The sequence below is a fragment of the Sitophilus oryzae genome, unplaced genomic scaffold (assembly GCF_002938485.1).
Source record: "Sitophilus oryzae breed Bouriz unplaced genomic scaffold, Soryzae_2.0 scaffold_1576_pilon_pilon, whole genome shotgun sequence".
Classification (NCBI taxonomy): Eukaryota; Metazoa; Arthropoda; class Insecta; order Coleoptera; family Curculionidae; genus Sitophilus; species Sitophilus oryzae.
In genome coordinates this window covers 16996712-17022782 of record NW_022146254.1, presented here as the reverse complement: position 1 = coordinate 17022782, position 26071 = coordinate 16996712, and the positions used below count along the sequence as shown (strand labels likewise).

Sequence of the window (26071 nt, the reverse complement as noted above, 5' to 3'; positions counted from 1 at the left end):
CTTTAACTATATTTTCTTAGTTATACCGTATGACAATAATATTCTTAATGATACATTTATATTGTATTAAGAAAAAATACACCGTTCATCTCGAAAAGTTATTTTTAATTGGATGAACTTGTTTAAAAAGTTTCGAGCAGCAAGAGAACTAAAGGACACCGTTTTGAAACTTGAAGAGTCTCTAAATTCGATTGGAACTTAAACTTGTAGAAGTTAGTTAATTACTGCTAGAGGTGGAAGTAAATGGATATTCTTGGTTAAGTCTTGAAGCAAAGGATAGATTAATTGTGGTAAACATTTTCATTTCGCCAGTCATCATGATAGGCTAAAATCTTTCCTGATTTTACTAAATTAAATTTTAAAAATTAAACATTTAGTATTTGTATTTAATTTTTTGTATGTTACATATTTATACTCATTTAAGGCTGAGTCGACCTAGGTACCCAAACTATTTTATTTTTAATGAAAATAGTCGGCTGATGAAATGCCGGGTGTAGGATTCGAACCCACTATCTTGAGATTGGTAGACGATAGCCTGTACCTCTACGCCACCGGGCACCACATATTTATATAAGGGTTAATTTCCTAAGACAAATGATATATCAATAGAATTACCTTTTAATTACTGCTATTACTACTACTGGCATTACTCGCTGACGAGTATTCGACACGCATCAGAAGATGGTTACGGAAGCCATTTTCTTTCATGAGGTTTTCTGTGACTGAAAAGCCCGATACGTGATGTTATCTCTTTTCCGCACTCCGGATATTCAAAAATATCTTAAAGTTAACTTAAAATTGACCTGAAATTTAAATCATTTTGGTTTTAGAAATTATTTAAGACTAAAGATTTAAGTCTTTTTGAAACTGACCTGTTGCAGCTCTGAATGAGAATATGTAAAATCATAATACTAACTGAATGAGAATATGCAAAATCATAAAGCAACTGAAAAAATACCCAGAAAAATATAATAGTTAATAGTAACCATTAGTTAACTGAAACATAATACTAACAGAATGAGAATATGTAAAATCAGAAAGCATATGTAAATCAGAAAGCAAGAAGGGATTTTTTCTCTTTCTTTCTGCGTGCAGTTAACTTTTAATAAGAAAGTAACTCTCAAAACAAGGCACAACACAAGACATTGTCTTAGGTGCCTTTATTAAAGAAACGGCTGTTATTTTATGTACTAATCTAAAAGTTAATAAAGTTTATTTATTTATTTATAACAGTAAAATACCCAGAAAAATATCCTAAACTTGACCGGTTTTTAAATAAAAAATATTGTAATATTTGAGGGATGTTTTCACCCCCTTGGAACTGGAATTTCGAAAAATCCCTTCTTATCGAACCTCTACACCCTAGAATCAACCTGTATGCCAAAATTGAGCTTCTTACGTTGAGTGGTTTGAGCAGAATCGTGATTAATCAGTGAGTCAGTCACTTAAGGATTTTATATACAGGGTGGGCCACTGAAAACTTACAATGGCTATAATTCTTAAACCAAAAAAGATATCAAAAAAATAAAAAATACCGTTTCTATAATATCGAGGAGAAATACATATGACGTATTTTTTGAACCACCCCGACCTACCCCTTAGGCGGCACCCCTACTCACTTGAAAATCTTAAATGGCAACACCCCACTTGTGGCGCCTTTTTGGAAAGCCCATGAAAAATTCTAAACGATGATCATAAAGTGTTTAGGGTGAAATTGAAAAACTACCCTTTACACGAAAAATTAGGTGGACATTAATGAAAACAGTGATTTTTTCAGCATAAGTTACAAATTGGGACCCAGCTTAATGAGGCAAATGAGGTATTTTTCAAACCACCCCGACCCACCTCTAGGTGTCACCCAGTCACTTCTAATCTCACGATAGAGATACCCAACTTGTGACACTTCTTTGGAAAGCTAATTGAAATTGCTAAACGATGGTCATACAGATTTCAACTTCTGTCTTCTTTCAACAATTACGGGTAAGTAGTGATAAGAAATGTAGGTTTGACAATTTGAAAGAAATTTAAAATGATAATTTATTTTAATAATTGCTCAAAATGACAGCCGTTCTGTTCCATACAAAAATACAAACGATTTTCAAATTCTTCTCTCACTTTTTGGAAAGTCTCTCTCGGAATATTTCGACATGCTTCAGTTATCCTCTTGCAACGAACCTGGTTTTGTCTTGTAGACTATGGATTTAGTGTAACCCCATAAGAAACAGTCTAAAGGAGTGAGATCAGGTGACCTTGGCGGTCACTCGATTGGACCCCTTCTGCCAATCCATTGCCTTGGATAATATCTATCCACCGCCTTGTGACAATAGAATAATGCGGAGGGGCTCCATCTTGCTGAAAGTGTATGAGGTCTTCATTAAGAGTTAAATTTCCTTCCAAATCTCTTTGATTTTCAACCTCATTTACAATGGCTGGCTCTATCAAATTGTTCAGCACTTCCACAGAAGCATCACCAGTCAAATTGCCGTCGATGAAAATTGGACCTATAATTTTATCGACTAGTATTCCGCACCAAACATTGAGCTTTTGGGGATGTTGGGTGTGTCCTTCAACAACAATATGCGGATTCTCATCGCTCCAGTATCTGCAGTTCTGCTTATTCACAATTCCGTTTAAAAAAATGAGCACTCATCACTAAAACAATTATTTTTAGTAAGTGGAGGTTCCCTTCGAATTTCCTCCGTCATTAGTTCACAGAACTGAATCCTTCTATCTGGATCGTCGTCGCCAAGTTCCTGCAGAATCTTCATTTTGTAGGGATGGAATTTGTGCATTTTCAATACTCTCCTGACAGATGTTCGAGGTATACCTGTAATTGATGCCAACTGGCGTGTTGATGCTCTGGATTGACCGATACCTGACCAACAACTTCCATCTGCATTTCTTCATTCAATACCCTGGGCTTTGTCCTTGTTTTATTTTTGACCGACCCAGTTTCTTGAAACTTTAAAATCAAATCTCTAACATAAACGTGACTTACGTTTTTGTCAGGATTTCTCTCATTGAAAGCACGGGCCGGGCCGTTCTCAAATAACACATACCTTCAGCACCATAAAGAAAAACTATTTGAATTCTTTCTTCCACAGTATAAACCATTTTTCTTTCAAATAAGCGAATCAAATAAACGTTTAAAATACCACCAAATTTGCAAACGATTGAAAATCGATAGAAGACAGTGCAAAAACGCAAAGATATGCCGGTTTAAGATTCCTGTTTGTTGAAAGTAAAAAAATAGATGATAAGGAAGAATTTGCGTTATCGCAAAATTAGGCTGTAAAACATCTTTGTGTTGCCTTTTTTATTATCTACATTTAAAAATGGCATTGATGAGATTAGAAGTGAGGGGATGGCACCTAGGGATGGATCGGGGTGGTTTAAAAAATTGTAACTTATGCTGAAAAAAATACTTTTTTCATTAATGTCCACCTAATTTTTCGTGTAAGGGTTAGTTTTTCAATTTCACCCTAAAAATGTTATGATCGTCGTTTAGCATTTTTCATTGGCTTTCCAAAAAGGCGCCACAAGTGGGGTATTGCTATTTAAGATTTTCAAGTGAGTAGGGGTGCCGTCTAAGGGGTAGGTCGGGGTGGTTCAAAAAATACATCATATGTATTCCCCTTCGATATCATAGAAACGGTATGATTTATTTTTTTGATATCTTTTTTGGTTTAAAAATTATAGCCATTGTAAGTTTTCAGTGGCCCACCCTGTATTAGTACAGATATACAGATATAATTACACAAACAAATTCAAATACTTCGAATAAATCCTAGGATCAAAGAAAAAATTCTCTGATTTGACAAATACTTAGTAGTAGATTTTCAATAACATGTGTATTTATTAACAGAGTCAGGAAACTATTTATATTATTTGTTCAAATTTAAATATGAATTGACGATATATTGTGGAAATAAAATCAAAAAGATAAAATAGTCATCAAAATGATAAAGTTTATAATACACTTCCAAAGTGTTAAAAAATAACTGAGAAGTATACTTACTTATAGCACTAAAAATTTAAAAAGTTTGAAAGTTTTACTTCCTTCTTCACATAGATACCAGTTTTATTTCAATTTATTCAAATACTCTTACATTTTTAGGAAAATATCTTAGAACTAATCTAAACTTTATAGATTCAAACTTTTCACATAAATTATAATATCTTATTTATAAGTTTCTTAACCTTAAGCTATCGCATTTGAGAGGACAAAGTTCAATCGTTAAAGATCAAAAGTTATTTAAATATTTACTAAGTATTATTATTAAGGCTTATTTACTTAAAACATACGGTATGATTGAAAGATAAGTGGCGTCAATTTACCATAAAAATAATAGAGTTATTTATTATGTGAATAATGAAATAGATAAAATAATCATAATGGCACAACTAGTATTTCTGCACTTTATAATACAGGATATTTTGTTCACACCTTTTCTGAATTTTTTACTCGTTAGTTGCATTTTCTCGTATGAATAATTAGAAGCATATGTCGTGTAAGAAGTAGCATCCTTTTTAGTGCCGTAACCATGATCATATCAGAGATTAAAAAATTATATCGTGGGAAAAGTGACGGTAAACAAGCAGTTCTAAAAAGTTTTCTAAAATATACAGGAAAATTTAAAAGAAAATATATATTTATTATATCATTTTTTAAAGATTTTCACGTTTTATTTTTTATTTAGTAGTAGCATCTTGGTGTGTTGGTTAATTTGAAACGATAGAAATATGCCTCAAAGCACCCATGGCCCGATAGGATTTGTGCGAGGAAATAATTTACCTCGCTATGTGTTCTTTTGGTCCAAGGTCTCACATCATGTATCAAGCTTGGTCCATTGCCCCACATGCGTTTCCTGTTCCCAACTCTCCTGCCGTAGATCTAAAGTAATTCCGTAATTCCTCTTTCTTCCAACTTTCCAACTTTCCCCTCTTTTCCTTTCTCCATGCTTTGCCTCGCTCACCTGCCTGTAATTCAACTGGTATAGTTCCTGAAATGACCATCAAGGCACTTGTAGAAATTTTACGGAAGGAATTGCATATTCGCATAGCAACCCTCTCTGCAGTTTCTGACAGAGCTTAGTACAAGACTTGTCCATTATGAAGATTAAAAACGTTCTAAGCTTTATTATAGATTATTTATTTATTTATTGTTGTACATCTTACAACACCACAAGTGGCAAGCAAACTTTGAAAGTGGTATAATGTGCTTACCAATCAAACTTACTTCTCTCCCTACAATCAAGTGTAATAAAGAACCTTTATTGTCACGTTATCGTTCAAAATAGTTTATCAGGGAAGCTACAAGCTCTTTGCTTCGACTGTTTAAATGCTTCGGCATATTTTCCAACACACAATTTCAAGAAATGCAATACAAAAACTCGAAAATGTAGTTCTTAAAAGAACTGTTTGTGCTTAAAAGTACAATTTTTAAAAAATTACTATGAAAATTAGCAAAAAATGAGAAAATTACTCACAAAGATTCAACAACACGATATTATACAAAATAACGACTGACATTATGATAATTGTCAAATAACAAACGACACCGTTGCTGAACACGGCGCAGTGTGACCAAATTAGCAATAATAAAATTCTGTTTAAACTAATTTTTGCAGCTGTAATCTTAATAAAATATCTGTTAAAATCATTTGCTATAAAGTAAAATGAATAGATGCTCGGTGTCTTAAATTATACAACAAATTTTTTTTTTACATTTTGACAAAATTTTATTTAGTCAGGTTTATAGGCTTTAGTGTCAATTTCGATATGATTGATGACGTGCATCGGAAAATGTTTTGCGACTACCGTATTGTTTCATTTATGTCCGCTTTAAGCACCTTAACAAAGATTGTCGGTTGTACACCTATCAGACTTGACTAGATTTACCTCATTTTCCGTATTAACTTAGGACAGTGCTCTTTATTGATCTTGTCGCGCAACTTCGCACAATAATCTTGTTTAATTAAAACCACTTGCCAACTTCTGTCAGTTAGCCACGTCCGCCAGTCCGGATTTAACTATTACGGGATTGTCGCTCTCCGCATTATAATGCATCCTAACCAGTGAATGCGTCGTTTCCGCTCTTGCTAGTGTCGGACTTTCAGAGACCTGCAACGAAATTTGCCTACCGGTGTTTAGTATCTAATTTAGAGGCAAGTTTTAAGCGGAAAGTTACGTATACATATGAACGTCTAGCTAGGTTTTGCAGTAATTAATTCTAGTTGAAGCGAGGTGCTCTTGTTAGGTCGAAGGTCGGAAACATTTTGGAAACGTCTCGATTTATATTGTTCAAAACAATTTTAAAGATAAATTCGATATTTTTTCTTAAATTTTAAAGCCTGAGATCATCATTCCCCATTTTCAGCTTATTCAACCATTTCCAATTATTGTGTAGCCCTCCCTCACATATTTAGATACTCTCTTTGTAGTTGGACCCATTGGTTCTATTGTTGGCTATGCGGGCCCAAGTTATTCCTGCTAATTCTCAAATATCATGGTCCCATCTCAGGTTCGGTCTTCTTCTAGCTCTCCTAATTCCTCGTAGATACTAAGCTGGAATTTTTGTGGTCCATTTGTTGTCCGTTCTTCTTGCCAGGTTTCCTGCACATTGCCAGTTGAGGGATTGACATCTATTACCTGAGTCTTTTGTCGTATCCACTCTATTCTTTTACGGTCTCTCTTGGTTATTTCCAGCATTTTTCGTTCCATTGAGCATTATGCGACCTCTTTATATCAAGTATATCAGCAATGGTGAACGCTTCTTGATTTGGCAACGCGTAAGCCTCGACCCATTTGCTAATGTAATCCTCTCTAAGTCTCTGGGAAAGGACCAGCCACGTCGATCGCTATTCGTTCGAAAGGACTGCCTACATTGTACTGGGCATTGGAGCTTTAACGCGCTTTTGTGGTCCATTGATAGCAACGCAAACGTCACATTTCTTGCACCAAGCCCTCAAGTCTTCTTTGCAGTTCACCCAATAGAACCGTTCTCGCAGCTTGCCAAGTGTCTTGGTAACACGAAAATGTCCACCGCTATTGTGAACTTCCTCCAAGACTTCCGGGATTCTCTTCTTTGGAGTGACTTAACTGTCTTCTCTCTGCTTCTCGTCCCTCTGGTCTCTCGATCACACGGCGAAGTAATCCGTTATCTATTACCAAGGAATTCCACTGGGCCCAGTACGACTTCACGTTTGACGAATATCTACAAACTTCCTCCCATGTTTGCCTTTGGTCTGCGTTTTTCCAGTTAATTACTAAATCTAATTCTGGGTCACTGGTTTGGTCATTTGCAAGATCTTCGGGTTGCCAAGTATCATTAATTACAGTTGTTCTTAGGAGTTTCGCTTCTTTCTCTTCTGCTCGGGAACAATGCTTACAGTCCTTAGCGCAAGGTCTTATGGAAAGTGCGTCGGAATTTCGATGGATTGCCCCAGCTCGATGTTCTGTGTCGAAGTCAAATTCTTGTGTTTTAAGTTTTACTTTCCCTATGATGGCCGTTTTAAGTGTCCCGGTTTTGCATGCAAAGGTCATGACTGGTAGTACACATTGGACCAATGTTTTCTTCTTTAGATAGAGTGTCATTCTAGATTTGAATATGATTGAGTTTCTTCCATAAGTACTCTATGCTAACTTAATTCTTCTGTTGATTTCTGGTACTTAAGATCCCGAGCTGTGTATTAGTTTTCCCAAATACATATTCTTCTACTATTTCCAGCGTTTGTGTTATTTCTTAGAATATCTTTTCTTTCCACTAATTCATTGCTCATTACTTTAGTGTTTGCTAAATTCATTTTGAGACCCTGTATTTAGTTCATTAATTTGTGCTTGTAATTCTTTAGAACTATTGGCAATTAGGACTATGTCATCAGCGAATCTTAGATGGGTAAGATATTCTTCATCTATTTTTAATCTTTGTTAGTCCTAACTTTGTTTAGCTTTTGTTGGTCCAATCCAGTTGATGGAAAATTTCTTCTAGTGTTGCTGTAAACAAAGCCTGGGATATTTTTTCCAAATATAACGAATGCTATATACCCTGTATATTTTTCAAATTTTTATAATTTTCAAAAATATTTAAACGTATCCATTTTTATATTATATTATGTTTAGATAACATGTTTGCTAAATCTTATATCGTCTTTTGACCCAGAAGTCTTGGGTCTTTTAGGAGCTGGAGATTAGGAAGCTGTTCATAAAAACCCAGCTTCAGAAAATAATACGTTTATTTCCGCTACATAATTGCTACTTAACTTAAATATTTAAGTACTTAAGTATTTTTGTATTATTTTACCATATTGCACTTGGCAAGATGCTGTTATTAACTATCTAAGAAACTTTGTCGTCACATCTCCGAGAGGAGACTCCTACCATGCCTTTATCCTGCGTTGTCATGTTGTAAGATAAACTTTTTAAGAAAATTTTAAGACCTTTTTAAGAAAATCTTATTTAGACTACGGATAAAATAAAAACAAAACAAAAATTCTGAAGCTAATTATAACACAATAATGAGTGAAAAACGTGCTTTAATGAGAAAAAAAAGTAATTAAGGCACTTTCCCAAGTTACCTAAACTTTTACTATCTCTCGAACAAAATGGCGTGCTTCGTAGTTCGTTTTCGAAACAATCAAAGTTTAGGTATTTAATAAATTGTTAATTTTGTGAGAGTGAGCAGTTACTAATTTAAAGTTTTAAGTGACTCCCGAGCTGGCACTCTCACGATGACTAAGCATTTTTGGATTACCTCTGGTGTTTTAAAGGGTAATTTAACTTTCTCCTTTACACCCTCGAAAAAAGAGAAAGGATGAGAGGAATTCAGTGTATTAATGACGGGAAAAAATATAGATATTTTTTCAATTTCTTCAAGCCAAGTAAGTTCATTAATTTTATTGGTAATTAAATTATTTTGAAATAAAAGAATTTTTGAAAATAAAAGAATTTTGGACTTCCTTTGTTTATTTTGATAACACAACGTTTCGGTCAGAAGGATCTGACCATTATCAAGTGTAAACTAAACTAATTCCTAAAACAACTGCGCTTTTATGTAGTCTGGCATTCACCCGTAAAACTTTTGCTGCAGTCAACGGTGAGGTTGTCCATTTAGAATGCCTGCATTGTAGCGTTTTGTCAGTGGTTGCCATATCGAAGGTATTTCGGTACTAGGATTACTAAAAATGTTATTATTGTTTGCTATGAAAACGGCTTATTTACCACTTTATATTGTGCTAGTTTGGCTAAACAAGGTCCACAATATATGACTTTATTGTTTCACCTTTTTGGTATATGTTTTTTGTGCTCGATAAGTCATACATTTATAAGACGTTTAGTCTCTCCAATATACGACTCACCGCCTTCGCAAGGTACCTGGTACTCTCTCCTTTGTTCCAATGATTCCGGCCTTGTTTTTGTTAGGACGCTTCTTAGAGTCGATCCAGATTTAAAGAATTCAGTTTTAATATTATACTTTTTAGCTATTCGCTTAATCTTTTCTGACGTTCCTTTTACATATGAAATAAACTGATCGAAAAAAGTTAAGGATATTGTGTTTTCGCTAAGAAGAAAAGTTAAGCTATTAATACCTATGTCGTTTGTGTTTAAAAAAATACTGTTTGTAAACATAAAAAATTGTACCCAAACAAATAAAAAGCATTATCATCAAAAATGTACATTTAATTTTTGTTTAGAATAGAATTTGTTTGCCTATTGCTAAGCGGCAGTTTGCGATATTGTAATTATTCTGTCATCGATAATACGAATAGACGTCATTTAACAGTAGAGGAAGCAAATCAAGCCATTGGGTTGCTTCTTTGCGGTGCGCGACAGATTGATGTGGCTGATCGATTTAAAGTCACCTAAAGTGTAATTTCTAGACTTAAAACCCGATTTAATGAGACTGGAGCTGTCATTGAAGGCATAGGGAGGGTAGACCAAGGTCGACAAATTCTAGGCAGGACCGAAGCTTAATAAGAGGAGCTGGGATGGATCTTGCAAGAAACTACACGTTAGTCAGCCGGGACCTTTTGGCTGCCAGCAGGGTACGTATTTCCCCTCGGACGGTCTTAAATCGATTAAAAAAGCATGTTTACATTGCTGTAGGACTATAAGACGCCCTCCGTGATCCTCCAATGATATCGTCAGCATAAATTTTACCTGTCATTGTACCTTCACAGACATACAATTTCGTTCGGCCTCCGTAGAAAATTCCACCCCAGACCATTAAACCTCTAACTCCAAAGGGATGCCCTTCTTGAACATATCGGTCGTTAAGTCTTGTATTTCTTAGTCTCCATACACGAACTGTACTTTTGACAAAGAGAAAAGCGGGTTTCATCGCTGAACATCGCAGTATGCCACTCATCATTCCAGTTACCTCTTTCATTACACCAGAGCAAACGTTGAGCTTTATGACCTCAACCTGACTCTCGTGGTCAACGGAGGGCATCTTATAGGTCTATAGCAATGTAAACCTGCTTTTTTTTAATTGATTTAAGACCGTCCGAGGGGTAATACGTACTCTGCTGGCAGCCAAAAGGTCCTGGCTAAGCAACGTAGGAGTATCTTGCAGGATCCATCCTAGCTCCTCTCAGTAAGCGCTTCAATCCTCCCTAGCATTTGTTGACTTTGGTCGACCCTCGCTATGCATCTCCATGACAGATCCAGTCTCATTAAATTGGTTTTTAAGCCTAGAAATTACACTTTAGGTGACTTTAAATCGATCTTATCGGCTTGATATCGGCTTGATTTGCTTCCTCTATTGTTAAATGACGTCTGTTTATATTATCGATGATAGAATAACCACAATATTGCAAACTGCCGCTTAGCAACACGCAAACAAGTTCTACTCTAAACAAAAATTAAATGTACATTTTTGATGATAATGCTTTTTATTTGTTTGGGTACAATTTTTTATGTTTACAAACAGTATTTTTTTAAACACAAACGACATAGGTATTAATAGTTATAACACATTTTTTCTGAAACATTTCTAGCCTTCCTAGCTAAAACACAATATCCTTAACTTTTTTCGATTAGTTTAGTTTGGTTTGTTTTAATTTTATTTACTTCAATATAAGTGATACTTGGTCACTGTATATGGTCACATATAGGTGTGTCACATATATGGTGTTGTGATCGTCGCCATGGAAACACCTGATTATTACGGAGGACGATCGGCCTATTTTTAGAGGGTCAGTAAGTAAAAAATCTCATTTTAGTAAAAAAGTGGATTTACTTGGTTATTGCAGCCACCTTTTCAATTATTATAGAAATTACCTAAGTTACCTAATATTGACACGGTTACTATAAATATTGATATTTATCCTGTTATCCTTGGTATTGAAATTTGAAATATAGGTAAGTATTAATAAAATTAAATTCATTCTGGGTTTTTAACACTTTTCAGATATGCTCTGGTTAACCAAAATTTTACTAAAAAAATAAGTAGATATGGCATATTTCTTTAAATAAAAATCTTGGGATTTGCGGATTTTTAAACCATGCAACATTTATATTAAACAAATGATATTGGACTATTTTTTCGAACTGATACTAAAGAACACAACAGACAAGCTTTTTATCTAGGTTGTAAATAATTTAAATACTCACCTGGGAATGAATATATTTCGCATATCTCCTGCTGTTAATGACGCAAATCAGCAATATGTTCGCGAACAATATACCGAACGTCAAAACCAAAACGATCAGCGATTGAATGACGTCACCGGCCGAGATCGTCCACCATAGGGTGAGGTTATGGTAGCGAGGGTGGTTGCAGCTGCTGTTGTGTAACGACGGTGCCACCAGTATCACTTGTTTGGTAACCATGTTAGGTGCTACCAGCTGCACTACTTTGGCTTCATTGTTGCGTAGTAGAAGCCTCTGTAAAAATAATAAATAATCTGTTAGAGAAATTTATCAATATTAGTATGATTATCAGGAAAAAATATACTAAAATCTATAAAATATTTTTAAAATGTGCGCTAGTAGTATCAGGTATCAGCATGTTTCATAAAAAACTAAAATGGAAATATCAAACAGAAAACTCGATACGGAGCTTTTTTGGGCTCACTCTGTTTAACGTATTACATTTCATATAAAAACTTTTATAATTAAGTGTAATGTTAATACTGATTTTTGGTAAATTTCAGTACTTCATTTGAAGAGTATAAAGGTCAGTATATTTACTCAGGTTCTTACATATTATGTTACATGGCCTAAAAGTAAGGCCAAATAATATATTAAATAAATTTTATAATAAAATTATCTTATATTTCTCCAAGAAGTAAAAACACAAATGCATATTGAAGAACAAAAATAAGTATATAAAAACGAGAATACTCCTCCTCTTTCCTACTCCTCTTTGTGAAAGTATAGTGACATTATGAAATCGCATTTACTTTGTTTCTCCATATTGTTCTAGCCTCTGTACTGGCCTCGTTCAGACTATGGCCTTATTTATTGTCTTCATTTGATTCACACAACGATTTGAAGATCTTCTTCTAAAAAATTAGGTAAAAAATTCGTGACGTAATTCCAGAAATATGTTCAGCAGTAATGGAAAATTGTGTGCTGCCAGAGAAGTCCTAGTAGCCATTTCGCAGATATTAGGTTTGTTCCAACCAGCATTTTGGGATCGTTTCGAAATCGTACTCGAATCAGTTTTCTTGCACTTAGTTAGCATGCGCGGACTTCGAATAGTTTCGTGACGGTGCAGAAAGTATCAACGTTGGAACGCTTTGTGGATTGTTTTCGGGACTGTCAAAAATGTCAAGCGTGCGTGTATCGATCGGTTTTTTGTTTTTGTTTAGAATTTCATAACATAACCCTATTATTTTTGTTTGCAATTTGCAACAATAATAATTATTATTCTTGAAATGGAGAATCAGAATCCAGTAATTGTTGGTAAGTATTGTTTCAGCTGTATACTCACTAACTCACTTACCTATCCTCTCTTTTATGATTCTGTTATGCGTAGTTTCCTGTTATTTCATTGCAGTGGTAGAATCTTTGAACATTATTTTATAAATAAAAAATTAATTAAAATTTCCGAACGATTTACTCCACACAAACTCACAAGCAAAAGTATAACGCACACGTATTCGAATTCATAAAAAAATAACCAAAACAGAAGCATCAGCCGGATGCCGGACCAGAATCAGCTGTTAAAAATCGATAATCCCTGCCAATATGCTTTAATGCGCAACTCAACTCAAATAGTTCTCAATTTGGACCATGTACCGAAATTACCATTCTGAAATCGTAACTAAACGATCCCAAGGTAAGTGGGTACGCCAATAGGATCGTCCGATAACCGTCAAATCTCGGTTGGAACACATTTGAATTACTGCGCACTAGCGTGATCGTTCGGTGACGATTCTGCGGCGGGTTGGAACAAATCTATTGTGTTCCGCGTATAATTGTACACTATCCAGCTACGCACTAGAGGTGGGCAAATATTGAACGAGTCGTTTATTTGAACAAGTATTAAAAATGAATCGTGAGATTCGATTCACTGCTTAGAATACGGATCGTTCAATTGAATCGTGGCCAGCACGGATCCATAAGATTTGAACGATGAGCCGTTAAAAAGAATCGTGGGAATTCAATCGGATCACAATGCAATCGTTGGTTTCTAGGGCGCGGCGGTGATACAGGCATAGAGTCAGGCACCAGGTACCAAATTGAGCCACAACAGGCCCTCGCGGTCGCAGTGGAGGGTCCTACCTGGGACCCACTCTTAGTCAATACAATAATACAGACACCAATATTTAGACTTGAACAAAAGCCCTAAACAAACTAAACAAACATCATGGGCATAAAATGCAAACTATAAGAAAGTTATTACAAGAAAAAAAAAACATATTTATACTGTAATGAAGTCCGTATATTTTTTTTTATTTAACCGGTTAAATGCTAGGCGTGAACATAAATCAAACACGGCACGATAGCGGCGTGAAAGTACTTCGCTGGTACACCGAAGGGCCCGGGTTCGATCCTGCCTTGGGACCTAACTTTTTTATTTTTTTTTATCGTTAATATTCTCATGGTAAATGTTTAAATATTTGTTTTTTTATGAACAGGACGGATAGCGTTTGTGGATTTGTGAACCATACTGTATATAAGTAGAATTTGATATGTTCATTTGTTTTGAAGGATTATGGTAACAAATAATTCTTAGACAAGCTTAGTATGGTTTATTTTTATTTTTAGAACTGTTATGATAGTCTAAAACTGAAAAATATTTTTAATACTAAAAATTATTTGCTGATAATATTGTGTTAAATATTTCGTCGATTTGCATGGAGACGTTGAAGTTTTTTTTTTGGTACAAACAGCAAATGGTTTTTTGTAGGATCGACGGGTAAAGACCGTTTTTTTACTGTAAGGAATCTTGATGGGTCGTAGGACGATGGTAACCGAACGTGGTTTTTGGTTCCCGACGGAAAAGATTATTTAAGCGACGGAAGCGCGAAAACGGGGTCTTCCTGTTGAGACTAAGTACCGGTGAACTTTTCTAAGTAAACCTCGCGAGTCTGATCCGTTTTTTTATCAGCGCTGCTGTAAAAACCGAATTCTTGAGTTTTAAAGTAAAAGTACCGTATCTCCGTTTTTGATTTTAAATAAGTATAAATCGTGGTCGCAGAGATTTGATTTAAAATAAGTCTAAACCGTATTTCTGATTTATGAGTATAGATAGTTAAAAACCGAGCATTTAAGTTTTTTATACCTGACCGTGAATAGACAAGCCGGCCGTTTCGTTTTGATCCGACGACGATTTTCTTAAGTTTTCTTTATACCTGACCGTGAATAATTAGTGTGCCTGGATTCCGGGCTGCTGTAGGCGATTCAGAAAACCAGACCGTTTCGTTTGATCCGACGCCGATTTACTCAAAAAAAAGAGGTAATCACATTCTTTCTTTTTTTGTAACCGTCAGATACCCCATCAGAGTTCTAGTAATCACAAATTTTAGTTTCAGCACAGTAGAGTTTTTTTTATTTGATTTTTATGGTATAAAATTCCTTTACGGAGGAAGAGTTAATTAAGGTTCCTCTTTTATTTTACCATAATAATAATATTCCTTATATATCTGATTTATTGATTTATTTAAAGATGCATGTGAATATGTATTGCTAGTATTTTTCTATTTTATTTATTTGAAGATATTGAATTTAAATAATATGAACTTAATTATATGCTGTTGTAATTAACTGATTTAATGTCTCTGTGTTAGATTTTGCGATATTTCATGTTTTAGTATTTTCTTCATATGTTCTTTATTTGAAGATATTGGATTCATAATTATTTTAATTTATTAATTAATTACTTAATTATTTGCTATTGTAATTAACTGATTTAATTTCTCTGTGTTAAATTTTGCGATATTTCATGTTTTAGTATTTTCTTCATATTTTATTTATTTGAAGATATTGGATTCATAATTAATTTATTTAAATAAACCTCGTTATGGAATATATTAGACTTTAACTGGCTTTTACCCCATTTCCCTGGATTCTCCACTGTAGAAAAGCTGCCCGTATTGGCCGAGGTGGTCTCTCAAACACTTTAAACTTTGGGGGTGGCACCCGAGAACAAAAAGACCGACTGTTAGGCGTTAGTAATAGCTCTCTAGGAAAAAAGGCTGTTACAAAATTTTCGTGCTTAGTACAGTAATAATTGTGCTTAGTACAGTATCTGTCAAATATTTAATTTTCATGTAATATTTTTGTTAAAATAATATTACCCACTATAAATCATTAAATGTCGGACTAAAAGCCGAAATCGTGTTTTATGCATCTCTAAATAAATATTGTTGGCCTCTGCTGAATAGGATAAAAAAAATGGCGTCAGCGATGGTTATAAAATGAAGATTGCAGTCATTTTATATGTAAAATTATATGGGGAATGTCATCGATGTTGATTTCCAAGGCAACTGGACGCCATTTTTTTTCGATCATGCGGTATTATGTATTATTTATTATGGCTATTAAATCGGAATTAAAATATGTCTCTAAAAATATTAAATTGGTATTAAGAAGACTTTAGTCAATAGTATATTTATATGCATTGGATAGATAATTTAATATTATTGGTAAAATAATCAATCCAATTACGCTAGTATCAGAAAGTGTTGAAAAACAAATGAAAGAACTGTATATTTCTTTTTATGGTCCCTTAAGTAATTGTCCGGCCAAATGATCGCCGGTAGTGCCAGTTACGATTCTTGTTTTTATCAAACGTAAATTGTGCATGTGATTCGTTCAAATGAACAAATCGTAGGAGTCGATTCAATATGAGAAATTGAATCGTGTGATTCGATTCATAAAAAAAAAGAATCGTAGTGATGGGCATTCACTACTACGCACTACCATAAATATCTTTTAGATATGTTATGAAACTTTTATTTTATTCGTTATCAACATCCATAACCTCTTATTGGAATACCCTTTATCTTAAATAAGATTGAAATGTTTGTACGGTGAGCTGTGTACGGTATTCGCAGCATCCGTCTATAATACAACATTCCAAAAGCATCGATTTTACGTCGCATTGACAACTTTAACGTCCAGGTCTCCGAGGTATAAGAGGCAATGAAGAAAATTAGTGCTCTTAGTAGTCTTTAGTTTGTTGCTAAGTGAAACGGCTGAATCGTTCAATATTTTATTAAGTTTGGTTATGGAATTGCGTGGTATAGACAGTCTTCTATTGATTTCCGCCATGCATCCTTTTTTGTTTAAGATCAAAGGGCCGAGGTATATAAATTAACCTACAATTTCTAAAACTGCTATTTCCGTAGTGTTGTTCGTGGGTTTCCGAATGTGAGTAACTACTAACCCTAAAAACTATACAATTTTGAAACTTAATCCAAAAAATGTTTTTTTTTAAACTGTACATTTGTTAGCTATTTTTTTAGCTTCAGTTTCTTTTTAAACAAAAATAAACTTTTCTAAATAGAGAATTCAAGAGTATATACGTAGAAGAGCGATAGATAAATAAAGATCTACTTTCTAAGATTGCATTTGCAAACTCTACGGATTAAATTTCAGAATGAATCACTCTAATTATAAACAAACAAAAAGATAAACGAGAACCTACGTACCTTTTCGATGCAGACATCTCAAAGTAGATTTGTATTGAAATCCAACGATTGAACTGGCAAGTCCAAGATTCTCCTTCCTCTTTTCTATACATTCGTTCAATTTTTTTTTAATTTTAAATCATTCGTTCAGATTCTTTACATTTTGTTTTAGTCGGGATTGATCTGTAACAAATTAATTAATTTTTAGAATAAAAGGAGTTAAAAGTATATTTTTAAATAAACTGTAAACTTTTATTATTTTTCAAATGTTAAGATATATTATAGGGTTTTTACATAACAGATTCTTTAAAATCTTTTTAAGGGACTAGTTTCAAGTTAAAGTTATTTCTAGGCAAACTTTGATTCAAAAATATTTTTTACTTTGTTTTACCTGAGTTAACGGGAATTGTCTCTCAATTGGCTATTTTATATAGAACATCCTCTATATTTTTTAAGTTGTTTTAGAATTCTAAACAAGTTTTATGTGTAAATTTTATATCTGGCTGTCTATTTATCTTTATAATTTAATAAACAGACAGTAGTATCTACTGACTAGTGAGAAAGAAAATCTAGGGACTAGTGGGGTTGCAGTCGGAAGGGTTTGGACTGGAATTAATACACTTTGTTAATTGTCAAGCTTTCGGAATTTATTTATTCCATCCTCAGGACACTGAAATGGAAATACCATACCATACCGCCATTACTCGCTGACGAGTATTTGAAGAAGAGCTTTTGAAGAAATGGAAATACATGTTACAGAAAAGGCTATAAAAGTCAAGTAGAAAGAACTTACTCAACGTGGTAAAAAGACCTTCATAAAAACTACATTAAAAAATAGGCTTGAGGGATACATTGAAAACTCTACAGCAAAAACATCGCTAACCAGTCAACCACACTAAGAGCTATCTTGGGGCGGATAAGCCGCCGGATTATTATTTAAAACATTGGAAATAATTGCGAGATCTTCGAGCAAATTTCAATTGCGTCTCAATCTAAATTAATAAATAGATATTTCTATTTTAAATATAAAGTTCGACTGAACTGACTGGGGATACGTCTAAAAGCAAATCACTTTTATGTGCTACAAATGATACTAAAAATTAATTCAGTGTGATAGAAGTACCAAACTGTTTAGTAAATAAGATATAATTCATAAGGGGACATGTATAGCAAAGACATCTAGAATTATTATTTTTGTAATTTTTAGTTAGGTTTTTCTTAACTTAACCAAGAGAGTCCAGTCATTATAGAGAGTCAGCAGATACATTATAGCTCTAAAACTGGAACAATAAATAGTAAAAGGAATTTAAGAGAAAAAGTTCTTTTTAAATTTTAAAATAAGATTTTCTTCAACTTTTTAAAGCATGACTAATAAAAGTTACTTGCGTATTTTGTTTAATATTTGGAATATTTTAATTTTACAATCTTCTTGTTTCTCTTGTAACTTAAGTAAACAGCGGCCGAATTTTTTATAAAGCCGTCCCAGAAAAAATAACTTGAAATGTACATTATTAAATCAATTTTGAGTTGACTTTAAAAGGAAGTTCCCAAAAAAAATTTTTGGGCAAAAATAATCATGGAATTGTTAAAATGCGGTTTTGTAAAAATAGTATTATTTTTTTTCACAGCTATTATGTCTGGTTGACAAGTGATCTCGGGAAACTAGTTTCCAAGAGGTTCACTGTGCGGGCTAACATTGTAAAACTTTACGGACTATTCGGCAAGTTGCCAATATTGCAGACTTCTGACATTCAAGTAGATAGCATGGGTTGTTAAGATTGAGAATTTTGAGATTTTTAGAAAAGCTCTTGTGGAATAAACCGTTAGCTGAAATAATGAATGGAATTATATGTACTTTATTTAGGTTATAAACTAGTTTCAATTGGTAATTCAATTCACTGTACTTAGCAATCTTTTCTAAATAAGTTTTCTGCACATTTTCATCAAGTGGCACACCAATATCTATAATCCATCCATGCTTATTCTTTCTGTCAATAACCACCATATCCGGTCTATTGTGGGGCACCGCAGTGACAGTTATAATCGGAGTATCCCAGTATATGACAGTATCACCATTCTCCGCCTTCCATGCAGGTATGTATTTGTGAGTGGGTTTGAGATCTTTTACCAACTGAAAGTTTTTACACAGTCCCTGATGAATCACCTTACACACCATATTATGTCTAGCCAAGGACTCTCCGGGGGCCAACGGGGAGCACCCCCCTATAATGTGCTGTATGGACTCAACTTCTTTCCCGCACATTCTACATTTATCTGATTCAATATTAGTGCCTTCAATATTTTTAATGTATGCTCTGGTAGGGACGACTTGGTCTTGTATAGCGTGAAGAAATCCTTCCGTCTCAGGAAAGAGATAACCTGATTTTAGGTAAGTGCAGGAAGCTAGAGCGTCAATATTTTCATTATGAAGGTTATGATAAATTCTACCGTGAAGAGGTTTTCCCTTCCATTCGTTGGTTCTTAACGTGGTTGTAGGAGTATCTTCCCGTTGTTTAAAAACGGTGTGACTTTGTCCTATAGCAACAATTGCTTTATGTATTGGCTCTTGAGATTGGTCAAAATATTCTCTCAGTTTTTGTTCTTCATTTGCTGCCATAGTTTCAACACTCAGCAGTCCTCTGCCTCCTGATTTTCTTGGCAGGTATAATCGACATTTTGATGACTTCGGGTGGTGCATACGATATTTTGTTATCCATTTTCTTATGTCGGTATCCAATTGTTGAAGAGATGTTTTTGGCCAGTTTGGTTTGGTTTGGTTTGGTTGATTGGTTTGATTTGGATTCATGCATACATACTGCCATTACTCGCTAACGAGTATTTGACACGCATCAGAAGATGGTTTTCTTTTATGAGCTTTTCTGTGACTGAAAAACCCGATACGTGATGTTATCTGCCCACCGCACTCCGGACATTCAAAAATCTCATTGCTTTGTTGCCTCTTTACTTTTTGGTTGTCGGTGTTAACTGAGTTATTCTTCTCCATTCCGTTCTATTGTGAGCTGCTTCTTCCTACTCACTCTGCATGTTAATCCCCTTTAAGTTTTCGTAGAAAATATCCTTGTATCTTTTGAGTTGTCCACCCGGCCTCCTCTTACTGTCTACAAGCTCACCATAAAGCAGAGATTTTGGAATGCGGTTTTCTTGCATTCTGCATACGTGACCAGCACATCTTAAGCGGGACTTTGTAATCATGACTTCAATACTCTCGCAATTAGCTTTTTCAAGGACCAATACGTTTGAAACATGATGGAACCATTTGATTCTTAAGAGTTTTCTAAGATGTCTCTGTTGCAACTTGTTTAATGCGTTTATATGTCAGAGGTACGGCACCCAGGTTTCGCTTCCATATAACATGGTGGGAATTATTATTGCTCAGCACACTGCAAAATTCGTTTTTGTATTCAAGCCATTACTGTAGAAGAGACTCTTGAGGCGCTGCTAATCGTGTGCTGAATTTCAGAGTTGATATTGGCCTTTTCCGAAATCAAACCGACGAAAATACGAGTTGCTTAACTCTAATAATTCTAATTCTGAGCTAGCAAATCAGATAAATGCTTTACCTAGACCGTTACTCAGAAGCTACAAAGGTATCGATGAAAATATGCATGCAAATTTACATCCTAGAACACAACCAGAGGATATTGGTACCCAGGTACAGTATCAAGTTTATTATAATGCTTTTCTTAGCTTTAAATTAAATGCTTTTTGGTGTTTGCACTTTTCTTTGTCGCAAACTCGTGCGTCAAGGCCTGGTCAAGTTCATGTCGTGCGCGATGGGAGTAAAGAAGCTTTACTTCAAAATTTTATCTTCTTGTAAAGACAATCAGGGAACATACTGTATATAAATTTTCTTCTTTAATGACAAATAAACTATTGCTAATTTAACAATGGTTAGAGCAGAATAAAAAATAGGTTTCCTGTAATTTAAACTGTAAAAAATGCACTAAATCATTTACACAGTTAAAATAGTTTCTGTTTCATATACATTTCAATAACCGTAAAAAACTGCAATATTTTCCGTCGATCGGGTTCAAAATTAAAAACCTGACACAACGACATGGCAACTTGGACCATCTAAAAACAATATTTCCCGACTAGGCGGCATTTTTCTGACGCGAATTGATAGCCCGCTATCAATTTTAAAGTGAAATTACGGGCCGCTACGTGTTTATAAAATCTGCCGGTATTCTAGAACCATCGCCGAAAGGATCGCTTTTCGGAATTTTGTTCCGTATTGAACCTATCCATGCATCAGATATTTATTGGACGAGATGCGTCAATATCTAGATATCACAATTCAGTGGTGTAAAGTTTTTCTTTTGACATTGTGAGTCAATTGAGAGTCATTGTAACTATATTGACTATACACACTATACACAACTATACAGAAAAATAGAGGCGGTATAGTCTATAAAATGAATAACTTTGAATTTTGACCGTTATTTTTTACCAATATGGCAAACATAAAATCCCTCTGTCAAAAAAGTTACTGATATTCTTTAAATTGAGTGCCTGAACGAATCAGATAGGTTACTCTTTTTACTTTCGTGAAATAGAAAAGGAAAATAATAAACAAAGTCACAGTCTTCTTGCAAAATCAACACAAAATGTCATAATTGTCAAAAGTAAAATGTCATCAGCTTTTGGCATTTCTAAATATCAGACCAATGCAGTTTCTAATAGAACAGCCTCGGAGCGAGATTTATGACGTCACGCTAGTTAGATACTACGGATCAATAAATATGTTGTAGAATACATGGAAAACATAATTATTCCTCGTATTTTTGGTTTGTATTTTAAAATGATACAGTTTACATGAAATATACATAATATACAGTTAATAAATACAATATATATATACCTATTTAGAGGCTTGAAAAAGACATATACTGTCGAAACGTTGTCACAAAATAAAAAAATAATGAACAAAATCTAGAAACATCTTTGCAACCCCAACGATCTAAAGCCAAGAGTGGAAACAAAAAAATATACCTATTTATAGTAATAAATACTTTGGCAAATAAACTATGAACCATACAAATGCAGCAAATGTTTTACAATATACAAATAATGAATAGGTACATAAGATAATGGGTAAAATGTAAAATGTTTTAAATTTTGGGGTTTGAAAATCGATCTAATTTAACAAAAAACATTCAATATCTACTAATAGTGATGTATTATTATTTGCATTCACAAAATTTATATGTATATTTCATGTAAACTATATCATTTTTAAAATACAAACCAAAAATACGGGGAATAATTATGTTTTCCATGTATTCTACAACATATTTATTAATCCATAGTATCTAACTAGCGTGACGTCATAAATCTCGCTCCGGGGCTTTTCTATTAGAGAAGGCATCGCGTCAGCATGGCCGCAAGTTGCTAACCTAATAAAATTAACACTAGAAAAGCCCGCGGGAACTGTTTCAAAATTATTTGTTTCACAGACTATACCATTGCACTACTTTTGTTTCTTATATGTTTTACATTTAAAAACTAGCGTTTAGAATTTTTTTTTTCGTATTCTAATGCAAAAAATCATGAAAAATTTCAACAAAAAATCTTAATAACTGAATATAACTGATATTAGTGTTATTTAAAATACCTTCTGTATAAAAAATCTGTTGTTTCTTTCAAAAATAAAGAAAAGATAGGAGCAGTACATTTGATCTTCTTTTTTTTAATTTTCACACCCAAAAAACAAAAAACAAACTTTATAATTTTATTTTGGTGTTGTAGTGTAAATAATGAAAAATTGAGATCTTTTAAGTAACAATCTAATATTATATTTAAAATACTTGCTTTATAAAACACTATATCATGCTGTAATAATAATCTTAAATATTTTTCTTTGGTTTTTTTAGTAAATGTGCTAAGAATACTTTACTTGAATCTAAATATACAGAGTGGTCCGAACTGTATTCCGGAAACTTCGGCAGCTTGTTCTGCAGATAACAATAAGGAAAACAGTCCGTATAAATGTATGTCCTAAAATACTTAGTTTCGGAGATACAGGGTGTATAAGTTAAACCATATTTATTTCGATTTTTTCCAAATAATTTCTGAAGCAACGTCAATATTTAGATGAAAATTGGTGTCTAGGAATTTTTTGACATGAGAAATTTGATTTTCATGTCAAGATGACTCCTACTTATAGAGGGCGCCACCTACATATTTTTAAATGGTTTGAAAAGTAATAACTTTTTGTCTGTTTCTGTATGAAACTACTGAGTACAAAATATAAATTTACGACGTTTTTTACGTAAAAAAGGTCTATTGGAAAAAAAACCTACTAGTAATGGTTCTTAAAATATTGGGAATCGGAATTATCAATACCTATCATCATTCATATAAATTAAACATGACTAAATAGTTATTAGAATGAAATCATAAATTTGAGATGATTTTGTGCCAAAAGTTCCACTGAAACTGTTTTATAATCATTTTTTCGCAGAAAAAATTATGATTAATTTAAAGGAATAAAGATTTCCCAAATTTATTATCAAATTATTATCAAATAACTATCTACTCAACGTGTTTATTTTTTGTCAATATAATGACATGTATTGATTATTACCTTTCTAAATATCTTGCGAGAATGGTTGCTCGTAGCGATTTTTACCAAGAGACATTTTTTAGGGGGCCTTTTTTTAGGTAAGAAGTCAGGGAAATATATATTTTTCCACTCAGTAGTTTTATATCCGACGATGTAGGTACCGACGAAAAGTTATTATACTCTTAAAAACAGTTTAAATACTTGTAGGTGGCGCCCTCTACAAATAGGAGTCATATTTACATCAAAATCAAATTTCTCGTGTCAAAAAACTCGCAGACATCAATTTTCATGCAAATATTGACGTTACTTCAGACATTATTTGAAAAAAATCGAAATAAATATGAAACTTCTACATCCTGTATCTCCAAAACTAAGCATTTTAGGACATACATTTATACGAACTTCTTCACTTATTTTTATCTGCAAAATATGCTGCAGAAGTTTCCGGAATATAGTTCGGACCGCCCTGAATATATACAGGGTATCTCAAGGTTCCGTAAACAAAACTACTACGAATTTTTTACATAAAAATAAGTTAATTTACAATTACACAATTTATCTCCATACATAAGTGCCTTGTTGATCCGTTAGACGGCATTAAACTTCAAGATATGACAAAGGTAAAAACCACAAATAAATAAAATAAAAAAGATTACAAATATTTTGTAATCTCTACTCTAAAACATCCAGCAGGTATTAAACTTTCACATAGTGTAATTTTATTGGTGAAATATATTCCATGACTATTAATGTTTAATACTAAAAGTACTGTCTATATTCAAAGAAGTATGATTACATAGTTATAATACAATATGCAATATTACTATTGTGAATTTATATCATATTGATACTCCTTTGACATGACTAACATTACAAATTCCCTTTATTCTATCATATCTAATGAAGAAGTATATCGGGCGACTAGAGATGAGAAGTAAATCTATCGGGCGACTTAAAAATAGTTAAATTCAATGATGTACCTGTATACTATATGTTATCTGTGTATGCACGTGTTAATGACTTTTAAAAATTAGGATTAAGTTTTAACAAAAAGTACAAATCTACGTTCAGGGTAAGTCATTATTGTTTTGTTATTTTTGGATTTTTAACTGTTTTATATGTAAATATTATTAATTCTGACAGATGGAACAAGTAGAAGATTCTTTATGAAAAAGACCAAGTTATGGTCGAAACGTCATGATATAAAAAATAATTATCAATAAATAATAATTAATGTATTAAATCTTTAAAATATTTATTTATATAACCTCAAACCAAGAATTAAATTTCCTTAAAATGAAGAAGTAACAGATACAATTGTAAAACTTGAAAAATAAGTTTGTTATAATAATGGTTTTATAATTCGGAAACTCTCTATTTATTTATCTAGTAAGGCTAAAACACTCTATTTTAAAGTCGATTAGAGAAAATAGTATGATTAATTGACCATTAATGTAAATATTTACGATCCGGTAAAATTGTGATGTAAGAGGAGGCTTAGCTTGCCTGAGGCGAATTAGTAGTTGATAGGCCGGCAGGCTGTTGTGTTTTGTCATATAGCTGATATTTGGGGGTTGAGAGTCTTTTGACTATAAACGTTGCAAGTACTGTAAGGCAACGGGTCGTTTGACCGGAAGAAAACCTCTTGTGACGTCTTGCCTTCGAGGTTGGTCTTGAGAGTTTGAGGTCTTCCTTGTCTTCTCGATTGATACGATGTGGCGTTGGGGTAGTGAGCTACCCCAATTAGCTTATTCGATTGGGATGCGAATCTGTTTAGCGGCAGATTTGCGTCCGGGGGAAGCCCCTATACTATTTCAGGCGACACTAGCTAGTTGTTGAAGATGATTAACCAATATACAACCGAATGATATTTAAATTAGATGGAAAATATGGAATGGGATATATTGAATAGAATATATCAGTGGCTAGGGGGCGGAGTACCCCCGGGTGAGTCTTACTATTTAACTATCAATTTTATGCAGATCACTAAATGTTTGTGTTGTTATTTTCATGTACAATGAGAGAGTGCTTGCCAATGACCAACTAAATGGATATTTGAGGTGAATTTGCATTATGAGACCCGGTTGAGTAAGCCCCAGAAATAAGCGATTTTACACAATATTATATGAAGTATTAATTTTATATTTGCATACCTATTTAAGTTACGTTTGACCTATTTTTAAGAAAAATCTATGTGACCAGTTTATCTGCTACATGGACTTTTATGTTTTATAAAACTGAAGAAGTTTCATTTGCAATGGTATTGTATCTGTGAGGAAAGAGGGAGGGTAGAGGGAAGGTAATCATCGTGGAAGGACACCTAAAAAGCGGGTAGACCAAGTCAAAACCCTAGTAAGCCACAGCCACGGCCTGAAGCCTCACATATGGCGCAGTCGAACAA

The 26071-nt window shown here is 33.6% G+C and overlaps 1 protein-coding gene across 1 annotated transcript in view; it reads right to left on the bottom strand.

Annotated features, from left to right (window-relative positions):
• The window catches only part of LOC115879196, a 240595-nt gene extending 220705 nt beyond the window's left edge, over positions 1 to 19890 (bottom strand). Inside the window, exons 1-2 of the mRNA XM_030895887.1 lie at positions 18940 to 19890; positions 11614 to 11886 (exon numbers count right to left, since the gene is read on the bottom strand). Coding sequence (XP_030751747.1) covers positions 11614 to 11886; positions 18940 to 19890 — 1224 coding nt within the window. The remainder of the gene's footprint in view (positions 1 to 11613; positions 11887 to 18939) is intronic.
• Positions 19891 to 26071: the final 6181 nt, after the last annotated feature.